The sequence below is a fragment of the Lucilia sericata genome, unplaced genomic scaffold, assembly GCF_015586225.1.
Source record: "Lucilia sericata isolate MDLA Ls3-8-SP2 unplaced genomic scaffold, ASM1558622v1 Contig001081F_arrow, whole genome shotgun sequence".
NCBI classification, from domain to species: Eukaryota; Metazoa; Arthropoda; class Insecta; order Diptera; family Calliphoridae; genus Lucilia; species Lucilia sericata.
In genome coordinates this window covers 26260-48029 of record NW_023995056.1, presented here as the reverse complement: position 1 = coordinate 48029, position 21770 = coordinate 26260, and the positions used below count along the sequence as shown (strand labels likewise).

General features: G+C 28.9%; 2 protein-coding genes across 5 annotated transcripts; both read left to right on the top strand.

Annotated features, from left to right (window-relative positions):
- Nucleotides 1-339: 339 nt before the first annotated feature.
- LOC119609886 (ribosomal L1 domain-containing protein CG13096) lies at nucleotides 340-2282 on the top strand. Its single transcript, XM_037964900.1, has 2 exons — nucleotides 340-1067; nucleotides 1141-2282. Exons 1-2 carry the CDS (start codon nucleotides 421-423, stop codon nucleotides 2183-2185), a joined length of 1692 nt encoding a protein of 563 aa, XP_037820828.1. The 5' UTR covers nucleotides 340-420; the 3' UTR covers nucleotides 2186-2282.
- Nucleotides 2283-3403: 1121 nt separating this feature from the next.
- On the top strand, nucleotides 3404-21074 carry LOC119609885 (hippocampus abundant transcript 1 protein). Of its 4 annotated transcripts, none has more exons than XM_037964899.1 (9): nucleotides 3404-4013; nucleotides 14062-14157; nucleotides 14230-14562; nucleotides 14630-14821; nucleotides 14884-15092; nucleotides 15165-15251; nucleotides 15324-15421; nucleotides 18094-18363; nucleotides 18445-18571. In XM_037964899.1, the coding sequence occupies exons 1-9, from the start codon at nucleotides 3933-3935 to the stop codon at nucleotides 18522-18524; spliced, it is 1446 nt and encodes a 481-aa protein (XP_037820827.1). In that variant the 5' UTR covers nucleotides 3404-3932; the 3' UTR covers nucleotides 18525-18571. The 4 variants fall into 4 exon arrangements, with proteins under 4 accessions (XP_037820827.1, XP_037820826.1, XP_037820825.1 ...); XM_037964898.1 differs by having other exon boundaries at nucleotides 3409-4013; nucleotides 18436-18597; XM_037964897.1 differs by lacking the exon at nucleotides 3404-4013 and adding an exon at nucleotides 8549-9823 and having other exon boundaries at nucleotides 18445-21074.
- Nucleotides 21075-21770: the final 696 nt, after the last annotated feature.

Here is a 21770-nt window from a genome sequence, read left to right as displayed (position 1 = left end):
TTAAAACCAGCTAAGTATGTATGGAGTTCATTGAGATTTTCGAAAATTTACTTTATTACATGGGAACCATGACTTATGTTTGTTTAATTGATTTTTGGAAGTGACCTTATGCCATATAATCTTATATTTCAGATGCCATGGTAATTTTAATGGAAAGTCAACACAAAATTCCCAAAAAGTTTATATTTTCTATGAGTGAGTACTCAATAATAAAATTAATTCGAAAAATTTACAGCAAAATTAATTCCCACATTATTTTGAAAATGAGAGTTGGCAGCTCTAAAACTTAAAAACAAGCCCTGGCAATCCTAATATGCTTCATGAAAATATTTTTTTTTTTCATACTACAACTCTCTGGTCTAGCTGCACGTGTTTTTTTTGATGCTATTAGAATTATTATTGTTTTAAAGTGAAATAAAAATGGTAAAAGTACAGAAACCGAATCCTAAAACCCTGAAAAAGGATGTTCCAGAAAAAACAAAAAATATCCAGAAGAAAAAGGCAACAGTAAATCCCGCCAAGGAAAAAGTTAAAGTGATCGGTAAAGCATTGGAAAATGTGGCTCAAAAAAACAAAGCTGCAAAAGCGCCACAACCAAAAGGTAAAGTGATCAGCAAAGCATTGGAAAATGTGGCTCAAAAAAACAAAGCTGCAAAAGCGCCACAACCAAAGGAAGATGTTCTAAATAAAAATACCAAGAAAGTGCCACAAAAGCAAGAAAAGCCTGCCCAAAAGAAAAAGCCAGTAGTCGTAGGTAAAGTTGAAAATAAAACACAAAAAGATGAGGGCGAAATTAAAAAGAATCAAAAGAAACCACAAAAAAAGAAAGTGGAAGCAGACAAGAAGACCACATCGACGTCACCCCTTTTTGAACCGTCTGATTTCAATGAGCAACTGTTCGAACAAATTGTGAGTTTGGATAACATTAAGAAAATAACAAAGGCCTTAAAAACTTTGGTAGAAAAAGAAGTTTCGGAAAAGAAAACTTCCATTTTTAGTGACTTCAAATATTTGTTGAATGTTGGCAGTTATAAAATTCCCAATTGTCCTAAACGTATGGTGAAATTGTAAGTACATACATACATATTTAAAATTTTTTAATTAATAGCAAAATATAATCAGCAAATAAATTGTTTACAGAAATGTTAAGCATTCATTGGTGGACACGAAATTGGATGATGTGGTTATCATTGTACCCGATTTGCAAAGAGGCGCCAAAGTTGACTACGAGCCCACCGTTCAACACTATGAGGATTTATTCCGCGAAAATGGTGTGGATAACATTAAAGTAGTGCCATTTAATCAGTTGCGTCAAGAAGTCACAACTTTTGAAGCTAAAAGGAAATTTGCCAACACCTATGATTATTTCCTTTGTGATGGTCGTATAGTTAGTCATGTTGTAGGATTTTGCGGCAGTAAATTCCAAAAGCCACGCACAACATTTCATGCAGTACGTTTGGACAATCCTAAAACTATTAAGGCTGACATAGAACATGCACTTAAACGCACCGCCTACAAACAACTTCACAAGGGTGATCTCGCTTCCATACCCGTGGGTAATCACCGTTTTACCGTTAATCAAGTAGCCGAAAATGTCGAAACTGTTATTGGGCAATTGAAAACAATATTTGCTGGTGGTTATCCTAATATACGTAATATTTTCTTGAAAATTGACATTAAAGGAACATCTGCTTTGCCAATTTATGCCAATCTGATGAGTGCACCACAAGAAACTCCCAATATAATTGGTCCACGCGAACAGAAAATGCTTAAATTGAAGAGACAAGCCAACGAAATATTATCCAAATTTAGCATGAGCAAAACGGGAGAATTTGTTAAGCTTGACAAAAAACAAGTAGAACGTAAACGGCAGTTACGTGAAGCTAAAGCTGTTTTATTATCTAAAGAAAAAGAAGCTGAGAAGGAAAATGAAGACAGTGAGTTGACGACACCACCAGCTGCCAAGAAAGTTAAAAAAGCTAAACAAGTCGAAGTGGAAGTAAGTAAATCTGAAGATGAAAATGAAGAAGAGGACGTGGAAGATGATGATGATGAAGAAGATGATGATGAAGAAGATGATGAAGAAGATGATGATGATGATGAAGAAGATGATGAAGAGGATGATGATGCTGAAGAAGATGAGGAGGAGGATGATGATGAGGAGGAGGATAGTGATGAAGAATAAGAATAACAATTAATACATATATATTTTATGTACGTTAAGTTTTGTATATACATTTTTCTTTATACATACATACATATTAAAATTATAAACAAATTAACAAAATTCTTTTATTTAACTTGTTAGTTTTTTATTACCCTCCCCATCAGAGGCATGTAAAATTCAGTACCTAAGTTCTTTTTGTAATCGAAAAATACCGCAAAACCCCCACGATAATTTCGGTACTTTATCTTCTTTCGAAACTTTTGATAAACAGTCCAGTTTAGTCTAGTCTTAGTCCAGTCTGTAGTAGGCTTTAGATTAGTCTATAGACTAATATATAGTCTATAGAATAATCTACAGTCTAGTCTATAATCTAGTCCATTGTCTGGTCTAGAGTTAAGTCTATAGTCTAGTCTATTCTATTTTTTAGTCTATAGTCTGGTCAATAGTCTAGTTTTTTTATAGCCTATTCTATAGTCTAGTCTAAGGTCCTGTCTATTCTATAGCCTAGTCTATAGAATATTCTGCAGTCTAGTCTTTAGTGTAGTTTATAGTCAATCTAAAGTCTAGCGAAAATTAGTTTAGTACTTTAAAACCTATGTAAATCTATATAAAATTTAAATTTTCCATGCCTGCTCCCCACTATAGTGCTGTTGGATTTATAACGTGTCTTGTCTATAGTGTAGTCTATAGTAAATCTATTTATAATCTAGCGAAAAATAAGTTTAGTACTTAAAAACCTGTATAAATTGTATAACTCCCCACTATAGTAATCTTAGGTTTAAAAGGTGTAACCATTTAAAGATTTTTTTCCATTTCTATTCTTTTGGGAATTGGTTCTGACCGCTTTTCCACAAAATTTTTCCATTAAAAGAATAACATAACTGGCCCAATAGCGGTCTTTGGGCCGCTTGAATTAATTCCACAAGAATTTACAAGTACAATTGAATGGTAATAATTAACAATTCAATTCTTTCAAATGTCTGTGCCAATTATTTTCAAAAATACATTGGTAATCAGAAATCCTTCTATCTCGTTTTTTCGAAAAAGAAAGAATTCTAAATTGAACATAAAATTTGAATTTCAACCACAAATACACTTTGAATATTACAATTTATATTTTAGTTTGATTTGCAAATTATAAACGACCTACCGAATAAAAGCATTTGGTAATAGAAATTGCAACTATGCCTAAATGTTCTGATAAACTACTACGAAATTAAACAACCCAGCACTTTGTTCTCACAACTATTTTTTGTGAGGTTTTGTGTGATTAAGAAAAAAATAAATAAAAAAGTAAAATAATGTAAAAAACCCCTAAGAAATTTATAAAAATTCAATAATTTCGATTCACAGAAAATCTCCAAATTATCCCATTTATAAATTAAATAAAAGTTAAACACAAAACTTTTGCAACAGATCGAAACCGACCAACAGACACACGGAATAAATGGAGCAGACTATACAACAAATAACCTGTGAACAGTTTTGGAATATTGGGAACTTTATTAAATGTAAATTTTAGTGTGTAAATAATAGTTGAAAACAATAAAATTATTTAAATTTATACAACCCTAAGTGTGAGTCTGTTTGGGTATAAATAATTAGTGCTTGTGTTACTTGAGTTCTTCAACAATTGTACCCTTATGTTTATGTATCTTTAAAAAAATCTTAGTGTTAAGACTTTACATACATTTTTTGCTTGGCCTCAAAAGGCTATTTAACGAACAAACTTATCCTCCAAAAAGTAAGCAGCTAATGTAAAAGGATGCCAAAGATATATATGAAAAAACCATTGACAAATATGGTCATTCGAAATAGAAATACCATCAAAGATGTTGTTATCACGGTGAGTTTTTAATTTTATCATTTATGCTTTTGTTTGGATTTTATCTAATAGAGAGTCATACATGTACGATATGTCTAACAAATCGTTTAATCACTTTATTCTTATCAGTGTGACTAGTTTAATTTAATTTTTTTTTATTACGCATCATCACGTTGTGGTTGGTAATCGATGTGTATCAAGATATTTTGTAATATACACTTGGGGCTTATCTTAAAACAATGAAATTATTAATAATATCATTAAAATTAGTAAAATAAAGGAATTGACCATAAAACTGTTAGATAAATAAAGATATCTTTTTATCTTTAACTTATTTAAAAGATTAGATTTGTTAAATTTATTAATTTATGCTGTCGTACTTATTAGGATATAGGTATGTAGCTAGAAGTTATACGCTTTTTAGAATAAAATTAATAACTTGAAACAGACAGACTTGTTATTGTATTAAGGCCACGTATTAATTTTGTTTTAATATATTTTTAAGTTAAAATTTATTTAACTTTACATAGTAAGTACTAATGCAAAGCTTAACAAACTTTTGTCGTGTCTTCTAATAGCTTTTTAAATAACTACAAATAGTTTCGATGATAGACAATTTTATTCTTTCAATTTAAACTATTTAAAATTAGATAAAATCGGAGCCTATTAGGTTTATGGATTTCATAAAAGTAAGAACATCAAACCGATGATCTCATCCTTTATTAACGCCCTTTGCTTATGTATTATTATACATAGTTAGAAAATGTAAGTGATCATAGGAACAAAATGTACAGTTATAGCAACAACTATAAAAATGTCATATGCAGGTCAGGTTTCTTTTCAGTTCTAGTTCTTAACATCAAATTATACTGTTCTAAAGGCCTGAGCTACGCTAATCAGGCCTCATGTTTACGAGATGTTATTGTCCTCTAGTTTTATAAAAACTCTTTTTGATAATATTTAAGATATTATAACAGCATAAAAATACCTATATTTATAATGTTTGTTTTGCTATATGAAAACTCAATCTGTCTACTTTAAAATAAAGATTTAACTAATTCGAATAACTTTTAAACAAATCCTGGAACTTAAAAAGTGATTTAGTTAATAACTATTCGTTCGAGTCAAAAAATAAAAACTTTTCAATGGCGCATAATTTTTGTAACCTTGTTCAAAATTTACTAAAACTTTCTAATAAGAATTTGATGTTTATAAATTAAAATCAGTTGAAAATGTACAAACTGCCCGTTACCGTAAAGTTAAAAATTTGAATTAATAAATAAATAATAAAAAAAAATTTGAATTAATAAATAAAAAAATAAAAAAAAAACAATGTAACAACAAATAAAAACCAAATTCGATTATTTGATTGATAATGATGAATAACTTTAAAAGCTCCAACCTTAACAATGGAAAGAATTCGTCATTCTGTGTTAACACCAATGAAAATATAAAAATATAAATTGGTTATATGTAATTGGAAGTTTTATTTAATGGAATATTCTAGGATGGTAACTTTTTACGGGGTGCAACAGATACAAACTGATCTTTAACACATGAAGATTTCCGTTCATTCGTCCGTTTCCCGTTGAAAATACGATAAGGTCCAACCCACAGATAGGTGCTGTAGTTTCTGAATTATATTACGATATATATATAGATAGATAGATAGATAGATAGATAGACAGATAGATAGATAGATAGATAGATAGATAGATAGATAGATAGATAGATAGATAGATAGATAGATAGATAGATAGATAGATAGATAGATAGATAGATAGATAGATAGATAGATAGATAGATAGATAGATAGATAGATAGATAGATAGATAGATAGATAGATAGATAGATAGATAGATAGATAGATAGATAGATAGATAGATAGATAGATAGATAGATAGATAGATAGATAGATAGATAGATAGATAGATAGATAGATAGATAGATAGATAGATAGATAGATAGATAGATAGATAGATAGATAGATAGATAGATAGATAGATAGAAGATAGATAGATAGATAGATAGATAGATAGATAGATAGATAGATAGATAGATAGATAGATAGATAGATAGATAGAAAGATAGGTAGATAGATAGATAGATAGATAGATAGATAGATAGATAGATAGATAGATAGATAGATAGACCAACAAATTTTTATCACGGAAACCAATGTGTACTTTTATAAAGGGTTTAACTTCGCTGAATTCAAGTTTTCCTGAAGCTAAAAATAAAACCAACGTTACAATAGTGCGAATGCACCTTTATGTATAAAATCCGTTGTGTCAGCTGAAAGTCAAATTTTTTTAACTTGTTTTGTATATTTTTCTACTTTGAGATGTCTCTCGTGTAGGTATCTCTTTGAGTTTCAAAATTCAATTCGGTTCAAAATTAGTTACACATTTGGAATTAAACTATATTCATAAACTAAAAAAACAAAACAATTTTCTAAGAAAAAGAAAAAATCTGGTAAAAATATAAATAAATAAAAACACAAATTGCAAAGTTATACTCATTTTGTTTAAGAGTAAATACAATGACAATAAATTTTCCAACCCTGTTTTGCGGAAAGAGCTTTTCTAACATTATTATGATATGAGATTGTTTGTACAATTTAAGAGAACAATATTCACAGAAATACACGCATGTTGAAATATTCTCAATTGTAAATAATCAATTTGTGTGTTGTGCTTTTAATAAACAAAATTAGGTGTATTTATGCAACCATTTCGGTTATTAGGTATGTGGGCCATGGACCATAATAAGATAAAAACAAAAAATAATTTATAAAAATTTAAATTTATAAGAATTATGATTTATTTTCATTATTAAACTAGAAATAGATAACATTTTAGATAATACTAGGTAAACAATAATTACATGTGAGATGAACAAAGTAAAACAGTAGCATTTTAGAAAAACAAAAAACTAAAATATGTAGCAATGCGTGGTTTCATTTATTTACAACTAATAAGTATTAGAACTAAATTCTAATCTTTGTTATGTTATCAAAAAGTCAAATAAAGCTTTCTGGCGTTTACTCTCAAAAGCTTAAATGAACATAATATATCTTTTTTTTTGCTTCTGTTTCTGTTGAAAAGTGAAAAGTAAGGTGAACACAAAAATATTTTCCCAAACTTTCATCAGATGAAAATGAAAGATGTACGCGTACTATTATATTAAAACGAACTCGAGTAAAAATATTTTTTTGTAATTTTTTTTTTAGTTTATTTTTACAATGAAAATACATAATAATAACGAAAAATCGTTGGTGTTTATACTAAATAAAAAGAAAAATATGCACAAATCATGTTAAATATTTGTTTAAACAGATTATTTAGAAAAAAGTGTTAATTTAAACAAAATGTTAAAACGTTTTTGTAAGTTTTGTAACAACAATAACGTTTAAGAGATAAAAATTAAAAGAAAATAATGAATGAATGAACGAGTAAAGTCACAGTGACCAGAAAGTGATGATATAATTTATTCAATTAAAAGAAAATGTTTTTTTTTTGCAGCAGACTGTGTTTTTTGTAATATATGCACATTTTAAAAGAAAAAAAATAATAAACAATTTTATTAAAATTTACTCTGCCAATATAAGCAAAATGAAAATTTATAAAAAAAAGTATTGTATTAAATTGATATTTACAAAAGAAAAAAAAGTAGTATGTACTGCTAAGGACAATAAAAACACAAACAAAGACACTACTTTCCTGTGCTAATGTTACATTTTCGTTTTATTTAAGGACAAGTGTACTTGCTTTCGTACCGTCAACTTATAAACGAATAAGTATTTCTGCGAAAAGCTTCAATATGTGAAAGTGTTGGTTGTGAAAAACATACACTAGGATATTTTTTTCATTCTTACTTTTTCTTCAAAACACTTTCTCTATCGTTAGAAACTTAAAGCATAAAACTAAAACTAATAAATTTAAGAATTTAATAAAGAAAATCTAAGGTTTTAGTTGGCTTTAAATTAGGCCCATTTACCTCAGTGTTGTATTGAGTAGATTTTTAGTTTAAAACTTCAATATTGTTTATCAAAATACCAAACAAATAACTTTACCGATAAATGTCCTTGAAAATTCAATGTGTGTGTGCAAGCACAACGAACCAACCACCAACACCAAAGAAGCAATAACATGCATTTGTTGTTGGCAGATTTTCTTCTTATCCAACCAAAAATTTTGCACCATTCATAATTTTTAGCACAGAATTTTGGCTGAAATCCAAAATAAAAAAATCAATGCATATCTTTTCTTTTTTTTTAAAGGAGTATGTGGTGACATTGCTAGTGAAATTATTGCTAGAGACAATTAGTTTTGACCTTTATTCAAAATTAAAAACAAGGCATATATAAAATAAATTCTCTAAACACATTAAAAAAAGAGACAATATCTAACTAAATGTGCATATAGTTACAAAAACTGCAAAAATATTGTTCAATCCTAACAATACTTTTTATTCAAAACTTTAATGCAAAAAAAAAGGTCTGTGATTGCTTAGAACATTACCAAAGAAATAGTAATTTAAAAAAAAAAACTAAATAAACATAATAAATATAAATTATTTTAATTATTAACAAATATAATAAAATAATAAAAAAATACAACTCTGTGTGATATATTTAAAAAAACTAAACTATACAACCAAACAACATGTGTACGAATAACAGTAATATGTTGTATAATACTAATACTACTTACTCTACCTACAATAAAATTGTGTGCAATTAATAATCTTCAATAATTCATTTAATGGACATTGATGTTTTTGCTGTTGTTTTGGTTGCGTGACGTTACTATAACATAAATATAATATAAAAATCATATGTTAGATACTAAAGAAAATCGTGCAAAAGGAAAAATTCAATATATCGTTAAGAATAAAACATTAACGTGATGACACGTTCCTATGAGCCTGCACCGTCCATAGAAAAAGACGAAAGTCAACTGAAAACAAATGCAGACGATGATAATGATACCAGTTTCGAAATAGATGAACCAGAAGATGAAGAAACTATATTTGTGGTTAAAGGACATAATGTCTATACACCTACCAATGAAACTAATGAAAAAATAACTTCACGTTTAAACAGTCCCTCAGGGACTAATGAAGATGAAGATCAAATTTCTCTACAAGAAGAAAAATCAAATGATATAACCCCCAGTACATCTGTTTGCATAAAGGATAGTCATCTTTCTGCAAAAACTAATAATCGCGATGAATCCAATGAAGATTCAGATTGTTCATACGATTCTTATACTTATTCTTCCACGCCCACAACCGCAGATGTGGCAGATGTCACAACTGTTACTTTATACCATGGCGGCAACAGTGGTTGTAGTAAAATTATTAGGCAACCCTGTAGGCGACTGCCACCTTCAGCTAATGTTCTAGTTATAGCAGTACAAACGAGTCACATGAATGATATTGGCTCGGTAGCAGAAGATACTTGTTCAGGTTCTTTAGAAACAACAACGACTGATCTCGAAACGGAAAATGCACCCTCTATAAGTCCCTATAACAATAGACGTCTTCAGTCAGTTACGAATTCGTCTAATCTAATGTACAATTCCACAATACATTCCATACCCTCAGTACTGTTAACTCATCCCACTGCTGCTTTCCAAGAAACCGACTCAAATGCTATCGAAATACCTCCTACGCGTACTAATCGCCATCAGCGTACTATGTCTTCAACATCACAACGTTCAATAGCCTCACAGCATTCAGTACATACCGCTAATACAACATTGTCCATAACTCAGCCGAAAAGTCGAATCTGGACGTGTTTAAGGTGGATTTGTTTAAGATTTAAGGTGAATATTATGGAGTTTTCTTTTATTTTATTCATTTTTTGAGTTTGTAAAAGGGGTTTAAGTTTCCAAGATCCTTCCCAGCAAAAAAAATTTGAAGTTGTTAAAGAAGAAGGGATATTTTCATGATTTCTTTTGTACGTATTCTATTTAATGCGTTTTAAATACATGCCTAAATTCTAAAAAATTTGTCATCAGTGAAGGCATGAAAAATGCACCCAAATTCACTCATGTAACTCCACTATAGGAATTGTAATATTTTACTATAATTTGGTATTCTCTTAGGAGATTTAACGAAAACGTGCATTTCATACAATAAATATTAAAAATTACATTAATTTTTTTATTAGATTTTTGTTTTTGTAGGTACCTACCTACCTAGTAATATTAAGTCCATTTTAACATTAATAAGAGAAGGAAAAAACCAAGACTGTTTAACGGATTTTAAAACACAATGGGTATTTTTCCTCTGCATGAATTTAAATCCAATAAAAATCAGTTAGTTATGTTTTATCTTTTTTTATTGTTATCAATATCACACAAAAAATTATTTAAATATTGATAATTAAATCGAAATACCATTATTAATGCATTTTTAAATAAATATAGTGCACCAATGAAAATTCGCTTGAGAATCATCGAATATTCATTGGTTATAAGAACTCATTTAAATGGCGAACTATTTTTCCAAATACGAACACATGCATGCCAATGACACGCTAATGTTAAAATCATGCATGTTTCCCCTAAATATGAACCAGTTCATTATCAGTTCAACCCATGCATTTACTACTTTTTTTGCACGTCTTTTTTTGCTGGGTTTGTTTTGTACATTTTTAGATCATATCATTTTATTATGTATAATACATATAGTGTGTAAAATAATTCTGTGATTTCATCGTCATATGTACGTATAAGTATTAGGAATTTATAATTAATTGTTACTCATACGTCATGATGTAGATAAACAAATATCCATCGTATAAAAGATAAAAGATTGTTAACGATTTTATCTTCGATAAGCAACTGATTGTTGGAGGGTTAACGTTCGTCCTTGAATAGGTCTCCAGTTCTAAAGTGTGATGCTTCTGATGATTATTGAAATGGCTTCACCATTTTGTAGACAACATGTATTTAGAAATAATTGTATTTCTGTAGTTACGTACGAAGTTTAGAATTATAATTAAACTGTTAAGTTTGTTGTTTGAAATGTAAATTTTAAATCCAAGATTAAGGACTAAATTGAAAACAATATTGTTGGTTTTGACTTTCATATTAGTTTGTTTTGCTTGTTAGTGTTTATGTCAACAATAAAGGTGGTTAAACTTTTGACAAAAATGGTGTTGAATAGTGTTGAACAGTTGAAGCAAAATCATAAATCAATTTTTTATGAAAATAAACATTAAAACAACAAGTATTAACAACAAGCATTGTTCTGATTGCAAAAAGGTAAATTTTTGTTGTTAATGGCAATAGTACTGTAAATTGTATATTTCTCTAAATGCGAATTAGTACTTTCTTTCTAACAGCTAAAACTATACAATAATCTAGTTGGGGGGTCTACATCAATGTCCAGGCCGAAAAATTGTGGATCTTCAACTGGATGTGTCTATATTGACGTCGTTCAGATACGATAAAATCGTTAGGCCGATCCAGACAAACTGTAATGGGAAAGTGGTCTGATCCAAGAGAAACGACTGCTCTCCATGTTGTGCAGTTGAGCACAGCGCATATACTCATAGTCCGTGTGGGGGCATCATCATTCAATGAGCAGAAGGTGGACTCGTCAATATGTTTCGCCAGCAACGCGTCACTCTAGCCTTCTCCTAAGCAAAAGTGCCAGATCTGATGGTGGGTGTTGAAGTCATCTAGGGCCAAACGCATATCGCCGTCTAACAATCTCCTAAACGGGACAGAAGTCTGCTGGACAGCTGGCTACCGTTGGAGGCCATCACAGTTAATATGCAATATTGATATCATCCCAGGTATCGGGAGAGCAATAGAGGGTGTAAGCGGCGTCAGTAAATGTTGTTGCTGCTGATTTTATTGTTGTAACAGATTGGCTGTGACATGATGTTCTTCCCTGGGGAGACAACTTCCCGTTGATACAGCTGTTGCTAAGTTGACAATCTTTGGCCGATTGGGAATCGGATCGTTACGGAGCAGATATGTTGTTGTTGTAACAGATCGGCTGTGACAAGATGTTCTTCCCTGGGTAAAAAACTTCCGGTTGATACAGCTGTTGCTGAGTTGACAATCTTTGGCCGATTGGGAATCGAATCGTTCCGGAGCGAAGATCCAATTGTCATGGGAACGCTTCATGCTGATGTTGTTGCGATTGAAAGGGAGCATGGGGCGACAAAGTTTTCTGACAACTCTCGGTGGTGATTAAGTCCGGAGCAGTTCTTGGTAAACGATGCATAACCATGGTTTCTGATTTAAACATGTTGCTGGAGGAAATTGTATTATTTTTACAGGGGTTAAGAGCCCTTGGCCGAATAATTCGTGTCATTGTAATTGTAATTCTCTAGACTGTCTCTATAATATGTTACTTATCATTAGTGTCATAAGGTAACTAGAGTAATTGGACCAAATCAGTAATTTGTGTGATTTGGGATAATTGCAGGAATGTACTGTGTCGTGAGGGTTTAAAAGGCAGGCGGCGCATAGTAAATTTGGGGGAAAAGTAGTTATTTTCTACTGATCAAAGTCAAGAAATCATGGTATAAGTCTGCAATACTTTTAGGAAAAAGTAGTTCATTCCTGCTGATCATAGTCGAGAGAGAAACCAATCAATCAACAAGTTAAATAACTAACAAGCGAGTAAAGAGTATGAAAAGATGATAGGGCTGATGCTTCTTCATCACGATTATTTACCCTTAGATGTGTTTTGAGTTGAACATAATGTTTCCAACTTCAGAGAAAGTGAGACAATAGATCTTCGTCTCGTTTAAGATTTTCCCCAACTTCTGCGAGGTTTAACCTGACATTAGCTTTGACACATAACGAAGTAAATATAAATTTGGACAGATTGCATTGCTTTTAGTCACCTCCTACAGTTGGAACATATTGCCCGATTTGTTTTTTATGCTAAGTTTGTTCTATTAATACGAAAAACATTAGCAGGCAGTAAAATTGTTGATCATTTGTTGTTATCGGATGTCTTACTTTAACTATCATACATTTAAAAATATTTCGATGTCCATTCAGTTCTAGAATGAGAGGTATCGAACTGAATAAAGGATTACCAGAATACGAGTTCACTATCCTAGAAAGCTTTCTACTAGTGTAACGAGAACTATGAATGATGTATATCAATTGCAGGTCGACTGCTACGGGCCATCGCATTATAACTAAATAGCATAAATAGCTCTGCAACGTGTTAAATCGATTAGAAATGATTTGTTTTATTATTAAATATAATTCATAACTTAAAGATACACATTTTCTTAAATCTGTGGAATAATTCATTACTAATAAATACACTAACCAAACTAACTAATATTATGTACATTTTAAAGCCTTGATCTCTGATTATGCGAATAAACTACAATTACTTGCTCTATATTTAGAATACTTGTTGTACAGTAGTTGTGTGGAAAAAAATAGAATCTGGACTGACATGGTCGTTTACATTACTTAATCATTGTGATTATTTGATTGTACATTTGTATCATTTTATCACCAACAATGGAAATGAAATGATAAATGTGCTCACGAATTAAACTTGAATGAAAGCTTTATTGAACGAGTAAAATTATTTAAATTTAAATTTTTTTAAATTGTTGATTTCGATTTGTTGTAGACATTAAATTACCTAAAAATATGCACCCATAAACACTGACGTGTGAAATGAAAATGAGAGAAAAAAAATCAAAATAAGTTTATTGTCCAGCCGGAGCAAGCAAAGCAACTAAATAAGATTTATTTTTAAATTCACTGATGCATCGATAAACATTTTTTTTTATTTTCATATAATAATCCTGTGTATAAATAATGTTCTAGGTTCTGTTACGGCAAAATCTATAAAATAATTTAATAAACTGAGTAGGAAATACCATGTGTGTGTGTGTGTCTGACATAGAAATATTTATGTGTGGGAATACGGACAACTTAATATTAAAGATTTGCCGGCAAAGATATAACATGTGGTGCCTCAGGAATTATTTTATACGAGTGACTATTTTTTATGGGAAAATAACAAACTTATCTTTAAAATCTTTATTGTTTTCTCTTTTCAGAGTTCCGGCATAGGAGAACCAAGTGTACATCATGCTTTGGTTGTGATCTTTTTAGAATTTTTTGCCTGGGGTTTGCTAACAATGCCAGTTATATCGGTATAGTATATCTTTTAAAATGTCTATTGCTCGTTATTGCTAATCAATATAAATTCCTTTTTGTTTAAATAGGTGTTAAATCAAACGTTTCCCGAACACACATTCCTAATGAATGGTCTAGTCATGGGAATTAAGGGTATATTATCATTCCTAAGTGCACCCCTGATTGGTGCTCTGTCAGATATTTGGGGTCGCAAATTTTTCTTGTTAATAACAGTATTTTTCACATGTGCTCCCATACCTTTAATGACAATAAACACATGGTGGTTTTTCGCAATGATCTCAATAAGTGGCATATTTGCTGTCACATTTTCAGTTGTATTTGCTTATGTAGCAGATGTGACCACAGTGGAAGAACGATCACGTGCTTATGGTTTAGTATCGGCAACATTTGCCGCCAGTTTGGTAGGTTTTTTTTCGTTAATAATATTTATATAAAGTTATATTCTTAAATTGTTTATGTTTTATATAGGTAATCTCACCTGCTCTTGGTGCTGCTCTAATGGAAAAGTACAGTGATACATTAGTCGTTGCTCTAGCTACAGCAATCGCCGTATTGGATGTGTTCTTTATATTAGTAGCAGTCCCTGAAAGTTTACCAGATAAAGTGAGAGGCTCCTCTTGGGGTGCTCCCATTAATTGGGAGCAAGCAGATCCTTTTGCAGTAAGTGTTTTGTTATCTTTTATATCTTCTCAGCATTAAATTTCTTGTTTATGTTATATCAGGCTTTGCGCAAAGTTGGTACAGATCATACCATTTTGATGCAATGTGTTACCGTATTGCTGTCGTATCTACCAGAGGCTGGACAATATTCTTGTATATTTGTCTATTTAAAACTAAAAATGGGCTTTAATACCATGGAAGTGGCTATTTTCATTGCTGTAGTTGGTATACTAAGTATTAGTGTTCAAGTAACTCTTGGTTATTTAATGCGGTAAGTTAAATATTGTTTTAGAATTCTAGTTTTCTTCTAAACAATGTTCTTTTTTTTAATTTGGTGTTATAGGAGGGTTGGAGCTAAACGCACTATTGTTTTGGGTCTTATATTGGAAATGACACAACTATTTTGGTACGGTTTTGGCAGTCAAAAGTGGTATGTTGAATTTGATCAATTAAACTTTTGGAGGGAATTTTAACTTATGTTTTTTTTTTTTGTATAATTAAGGATGATGTGGGCTGCTGGAATATTGGCTGCTTTGGGTTCGATTACATATCCAGCTATTAGTGCATTTGTCTCCATACACTCAACGGCAGATAGTCAAGGTAAATAATGAATGCTTTTTAAATTATAAACAATTAACTTTTTAAATTATTAACAATTAACCTTTATTAAGAATTCGAGCAATGGGAGTAAAAAAAAAAACTAAATAATAGTTACCTAAATATAGCTTAAACTTCAAAAAGAGCTTGTTTTAACAAATTAATTTTAATAATTGTTTACTAAGTTTTACAACTATTTCAACTTTTCGTTAACCCAAAATGTATTGATTTTGCCCAATTTTAGTAAATACAAATTTTTGCTTAAACCCCAATTAGCACTTATTAAAAATAGATCTATTTATTTAACAATTATGTTAAAATTAGAGAACAATTAACAAGTTTTTAATTTTTTTACTATTTTTAAATAATACTTCCATTAATAAATTAACACGTGTATAAAAATAAGAAAAATTATTACTAAAAAGTGAAATTTTTTCAATTATTCTAAAGAAAAGACTAAAAAACTTGAGATATTATAGACATAGCTATATTGGGTTTAACGGTAGTTTAATCATTCATATTAATGTTCAAGCAATTTTAATTTGTAAATCTCTTGAAAGTTTTTTGGCATGATTTCAAATTCGATTTTTCAAATTGCAAGATTATCATTTTACTCACAAAAGGATCTTTTAGACCAAAGTGGAGGGAGGGCCTGTTTGGAACTGTTTGTGCATCTATTTCTATGATGCATTTTTGAACGTACTGCTCACATCAGGTGCAACTCTGTAATGCATTTCCGAACAGGTCCGGAAATTTAGCGCATTACCAAATTTTTCTCTACAAAACTAATAACTTCTGATAAAAAATTTTTAAAAATTTTTCTCGAATTTTTCACTCAAAATCGGACTTCCACCAAAAATCCATTTTTTATTAAATATTCGATTTTTCACTACAAATATGACTTCACCAAAAATCCGACTTAAAAATCATAGATTTTTGTACTAAAAAACGTTTTATCACTAAAAATCGGCTTTCACTAAAATACAAAATTAGATTTATCACCAAAAAATTTTTTTGTCACTAAAAATTCAATATAAATCCCACTTTTCACTAAAAAAATCGATTTTCACCAAAAATTCGAATTTCACTAAAAATACAAATTTTCACCAAAACTCTAAACATCTCTAAAAGCTCAAGACTTCACCGAAAATTCCACTTTTCACTAAAAAAAATCGATTTTCACAAAAAATTCGAATTTCACCAAAATTCAAAAAATCGCCAAAAACTCAAGACCCAAAAAGTAACATTCGAAATTAAAAAAAAATCTGATTTATTATTTAAAATCCTACATCATACTAAACATCCGATTTTCACAAAAAAATCTGAAATCTGAATGAATAAAATTAAAATAAAAAAAATATAATTTACCACTAAAAATTCGACTTTTCACAAAAATCCGACTTTTCACTAAAAATTCGACTTTTCACAAAAATCCGACTTTTCACTAAAAATTCGACTTTTCACTAAAAATTAGACTTTTCACTAAAAAATTTGATTTTCACCAAAAATTAGAGTTTCGCCAAAAATTTGTATTTCACCAAATTTAAAACTTCAACAAAAACTCAAGATTTTATCAAAAAATAAAATTCGAACTTTTCAAAAAAATCGATTTTTTATTTAAAATCCTATTCCGTACTAAAATATCAAATTTTCACTAAAAAAAGACTTTTCACTAAATCACTGAAAATCCGACTTTTCACCAAAAAATTTGATTTTCACCAAAAATTAGAATTTCACCAAAAATTTTAATTTCACTAAAAATTTGAATTTCACCAAAATTTAAAACTTCAGCAAAAACTCAAGATTTCACCAAAAATTAAAATTCGAACTTTTCAAAAAAAAATCGATTTTTTATTTAAAATCCTATTTCATACTAAAACATCATCAAAAAGAGAAATTTCACCAAAAATTTGATTTATCACTAAAAATTCTATTTGTCACTGAAAATCCGACTTTTCACTAAAAATCCGACTTTTCATTAAAAAATTTAATATTCATCAAAAATTTGAATTTCACAAAAAATTCTAATTTTCAACAAAATTTAAATCTTCAGAAAAAACTCAAGATTTTATCAAAAATTAAAATTCGAATTTTTATTTAAAATCCTATTCCGTACTAAAATATCCAATTTTCACAAAAAACTAAACATTTGCTTTATCATTAAAAATTCTATTTGTCACTGAAAATTCGACTTTTCATTAAAAATCCTACTTTTCACTAAAAAATTTGATTTTCACCAAAAATTAGAATTTCACTAAAAATTTGAATTTCACCGAAAATTCAAATTTTCACCAAAATTTAAAACTTTAGCAAAAACACAAGATTTTACCAAAAATTAAAATTCAAACTTTTCAAAAAATCGATTTTTTTAAATCCTATTTCGTACTAAAACATAAAAGTTTTACAAAAAAACGACATTTCGCCAAAAATTTGATTTAACACTAAAAATTCTATTTGACACTGAAAATCCGACTTTTCACTAAATTTCCGATTTTTCACTAAAAAATTAGATTGGCACCAAAAATTCGATTTTCACTAAAAATTCAAATTTCGCCAAAAATTTAAATTTTCACGAAAATATTTATGTCTGAAAATCTTTGACTTTCGCCAAATATCGAAAAAAAAAACATTTACGTATTAATAATTAAAAAAAATCTATAATATTTTCTTCACAGGTGCCGTTCAAGGTATGGTCACTGGCATGCGTGGACTATGTAATGGCTTAGGACCGGCTATGTTTGGTGTTATATTTTATTTATTCAACGTTGATTTGAATAATGAAAAATCACTACAAGAGAATGTCGACAATGATAACTGGTTTCAATTTCCGGGACCGCCATTTGTCTTCGGTGGTTTTATGGTCATACTTGCCATACTCGTAGCACTGTTTATACCAGAGGTACATGGTGATATGAATTTTATACGTACTCCCAATGAGAAAAAACGTAAGTTAATGGAAATTAAATAAATAATATAAATATTAATTGAATTTATTTTTTTTTTTCTACCCGGCAAAGGGGCTTCAGTAGATGTACAATATGAAGTGGAAGGTGGTATAAAACCAACAAGCCCTTTAATGCGTTCAGATTCATTGGCGCAGCTGTAGTATTGTTACCTAATAATAAGAAAATTATTGTGTTAAATTGTAAGCTTAAACAAAAACAAAAAAACAAAGAAAACAAACCAACCAACACACACACAAAAGAGAAAATAACTAGAATGCTTTTTATATAAAAAAAAATCAAATAATGTTTTAACATGAAAAAAAATATGGTTCTTATTATCAACAATATCTTTATTATTTTCAATCCTGCCATTTATAGTTACAATAATTCTTATTTATAAATTACTGCATTTGCTAAAAGAGGTATATAACTCAAAAAGAGGTTTTATTTTTCGTTTGGCTAAATAGTTATCTAATTAAATATTTAAAAAAATTCTTAAAATCATAGTAAAGTTATATTATGGGAAATCGTTTTTGCGTTATATTCCTTGTTTTGGCAAATGAAGGCTATGAGAATGCGCAAAAGTGAAAGGCAATAATATATTTTTGATTAAAAGACTCTTTTTTTTAATGACAAAATTTAATTTAACTGATTTATTTATTATTATTTATTTAAATGTTTAATTTAACAATTTATATTTGAAGCTTTTGTTTGTTTTTTTTTGTAATGAAAGTAATACATACATAATAATTTGAATTTACAAACTTCTTTGTTGTGGTTATCATTCATTACATCTTAACAGCTTTGCTGCTTCAGATTTTAAACTGCTGTGTCCTTAAAAAAAAGCTTTGCATATAGAAACTAACATATCGTTATCTAAAATTGAAAAGTCTTGCAACTAATAATTCAATATTTTTACAGAAACAAGTAAAGTAATTGTTCGGCTGTGCCGAATCTTTTAAACAATTCTTTAAATGTTTATTTTTGGAGCAACATATTTCTTGGGTTCATTTTTTTCTTTACATATTTTGCTTAATTATTGAAATGTTAGTTGTTCTTTTTTTGTGTGTTTTAGATAGAGAGATATTACTGTTAGGTTAACAGTTTATTTAGAAAACTTTCAAACCCAGTTTTTGTCTATTAAGTCCTTTTATACTTTAATTTTGTGTGATTTTCCAATATATTTACATTTCACAAATCTTTATAAATAATTGCCACAATCGGAATCAGCCTATTAGATTTTAGTTTACAATATGTAACCAATACATACATATATTCTAATATCGATTTTATTTTGCTGTACAGCTTTAAAGAAAAGAACAGTTTCTGGCTTTTGAAAACCAAATACTTTGTAATAAGAAAGTGTTTCTTTATGATACTTTTTAACATATAAATCTAAACATCGATTTGGTTTAAATTTAAGACTTTCAAATATTTATATTTTTTTAAATTTGTAAAAAGAACTACTTTAATATAATGATGCAACATCACATACATACAAAATACTTGCCATTTGTTTATTTAAAACAAAATTGAGTCTTGTTTTATTTCCTTCTCTTTTTCTCCCCTACTTTCTTTTAATCTTTCATTTATTTATAACTAAATGTTACTAATACATACATACATATGTTATTTTCCTAAAAAAAAAAAATATAATAATTTAGACAATAAGCTAATTTGTAATTGTACATACATTTGATATATAATGAGCGAATTAACAATCTGGGCGAATAAAGTTGTTCAGAGAATCTTAAACCATGTAAAATGTAGAAATTGAATGCTTATAATTCTTGTTTCTTTATAAATTTATTAGTTTGTAAACATACACACACCCACACAAACACAAATTACACATATATAAATATATAAAATTATATAATTAATTAATAAACTAGTTATAGCAACTGTTATGAACTGTTAAAGAAAACAACAAAACAAAAGTAAAGAAGAAACAAAATATCCAATTATTTTTATCAAAACGCATAATCTTCGAAAATTGTGTCCAAAACGGTTGGCATTCACATACTACATACATACATATGTAAGAATGTAAGTTTATCAAACTGTGATGATATGTTAGAAATGGTAACTAATAATGAATGGTGATGATGATTTTTTTTTGTTTTTTGGTTTGTTCTTATTTTATTTATTACGGAATGATTATCAAGATATATATATATCTAACTACATATATTTTTGTGAATTGTTTTTGTATTAATTCGAATGATAATAAATGTGTAAATAATCTTATAGTCTGTCAATCGTTTGGATGTCAATTATCAAATAATATACATACCTTTCTTTATATACATACATACAAACATACAAATGATAAGTTTTTTAAAAAAAAAATAATATGTAACAATATGTAGAGTATTTTGTATTTGTTTTGTTTTTGTCAAAACTAAGCTCATCTAACTAATAACAAATCCAATTCGTAGTCCTTCAGTAATATTTATTTGTATTTGTCTTATGTTGGTGCTAAATCAATTATTTATTAATTACTTTAATTTATAATACTTGGACAAGTTTTTAATTGATTACGGGTATATGCTTATAAGCCGATTTGATATCAATAATATCTTTCAAGATTTGGTTAGCAATTTTTATTTAATTAGAAGATCCCTGTTTACATTCCAACATACGTTGGCTATCTATAATTCTGTATACATTTCTCTATAAATAAATTTAAGTTATGAAATTCTAAAAAATATTATTTGTTAAAAGAAATTTAATTTATAAAATTACATTAAAAACAAAATACACATAAAATTTCCTGTTTTCGCAAAAAAAAAAAAATGATTTTATTTTTTTTTATTTAGCATAACATTTTTAGTGTAAAACAGGCATGGAAAATTGCAATTTTAAAATACTGCTGACTTATAACAAAAAGAGTACATCTTTTTAGGTTATAAAACACTAAACTAATTTTCCGTTAGACTATAGAACATACTTTAGACTAGACTGTAGACTAGACTATAGACCAGACCTTAAACTAGACTATTGATTAGACTATAGACTAGACCTTAAACTAGACTATAGATTAGACTATAGACTAGACTAGACTATAGACTAGACTATAGACTAGACTATAGACTAGACTAAGACTAGACTATAGACTAGACTATAGACTAGACTATAGACTAGACTATAGACTAGACTATAGACTAGACTATAGACTAGACTATAGACTAGACTATAGACTAGACTATAGACTAGACTATAGACTAGACTATAGACTAGACTATAGACTAGACTATAGACTAGACTATAGACTAGACTATAGACTAGACTATAGACTAGACTATAGACTAGACTATAGACTAGACTATAGACTAGACTATAGACTAGACTATAGACTAGACTATAGACTAGACTATAGACTAGACTATAGACTAGACTATAGA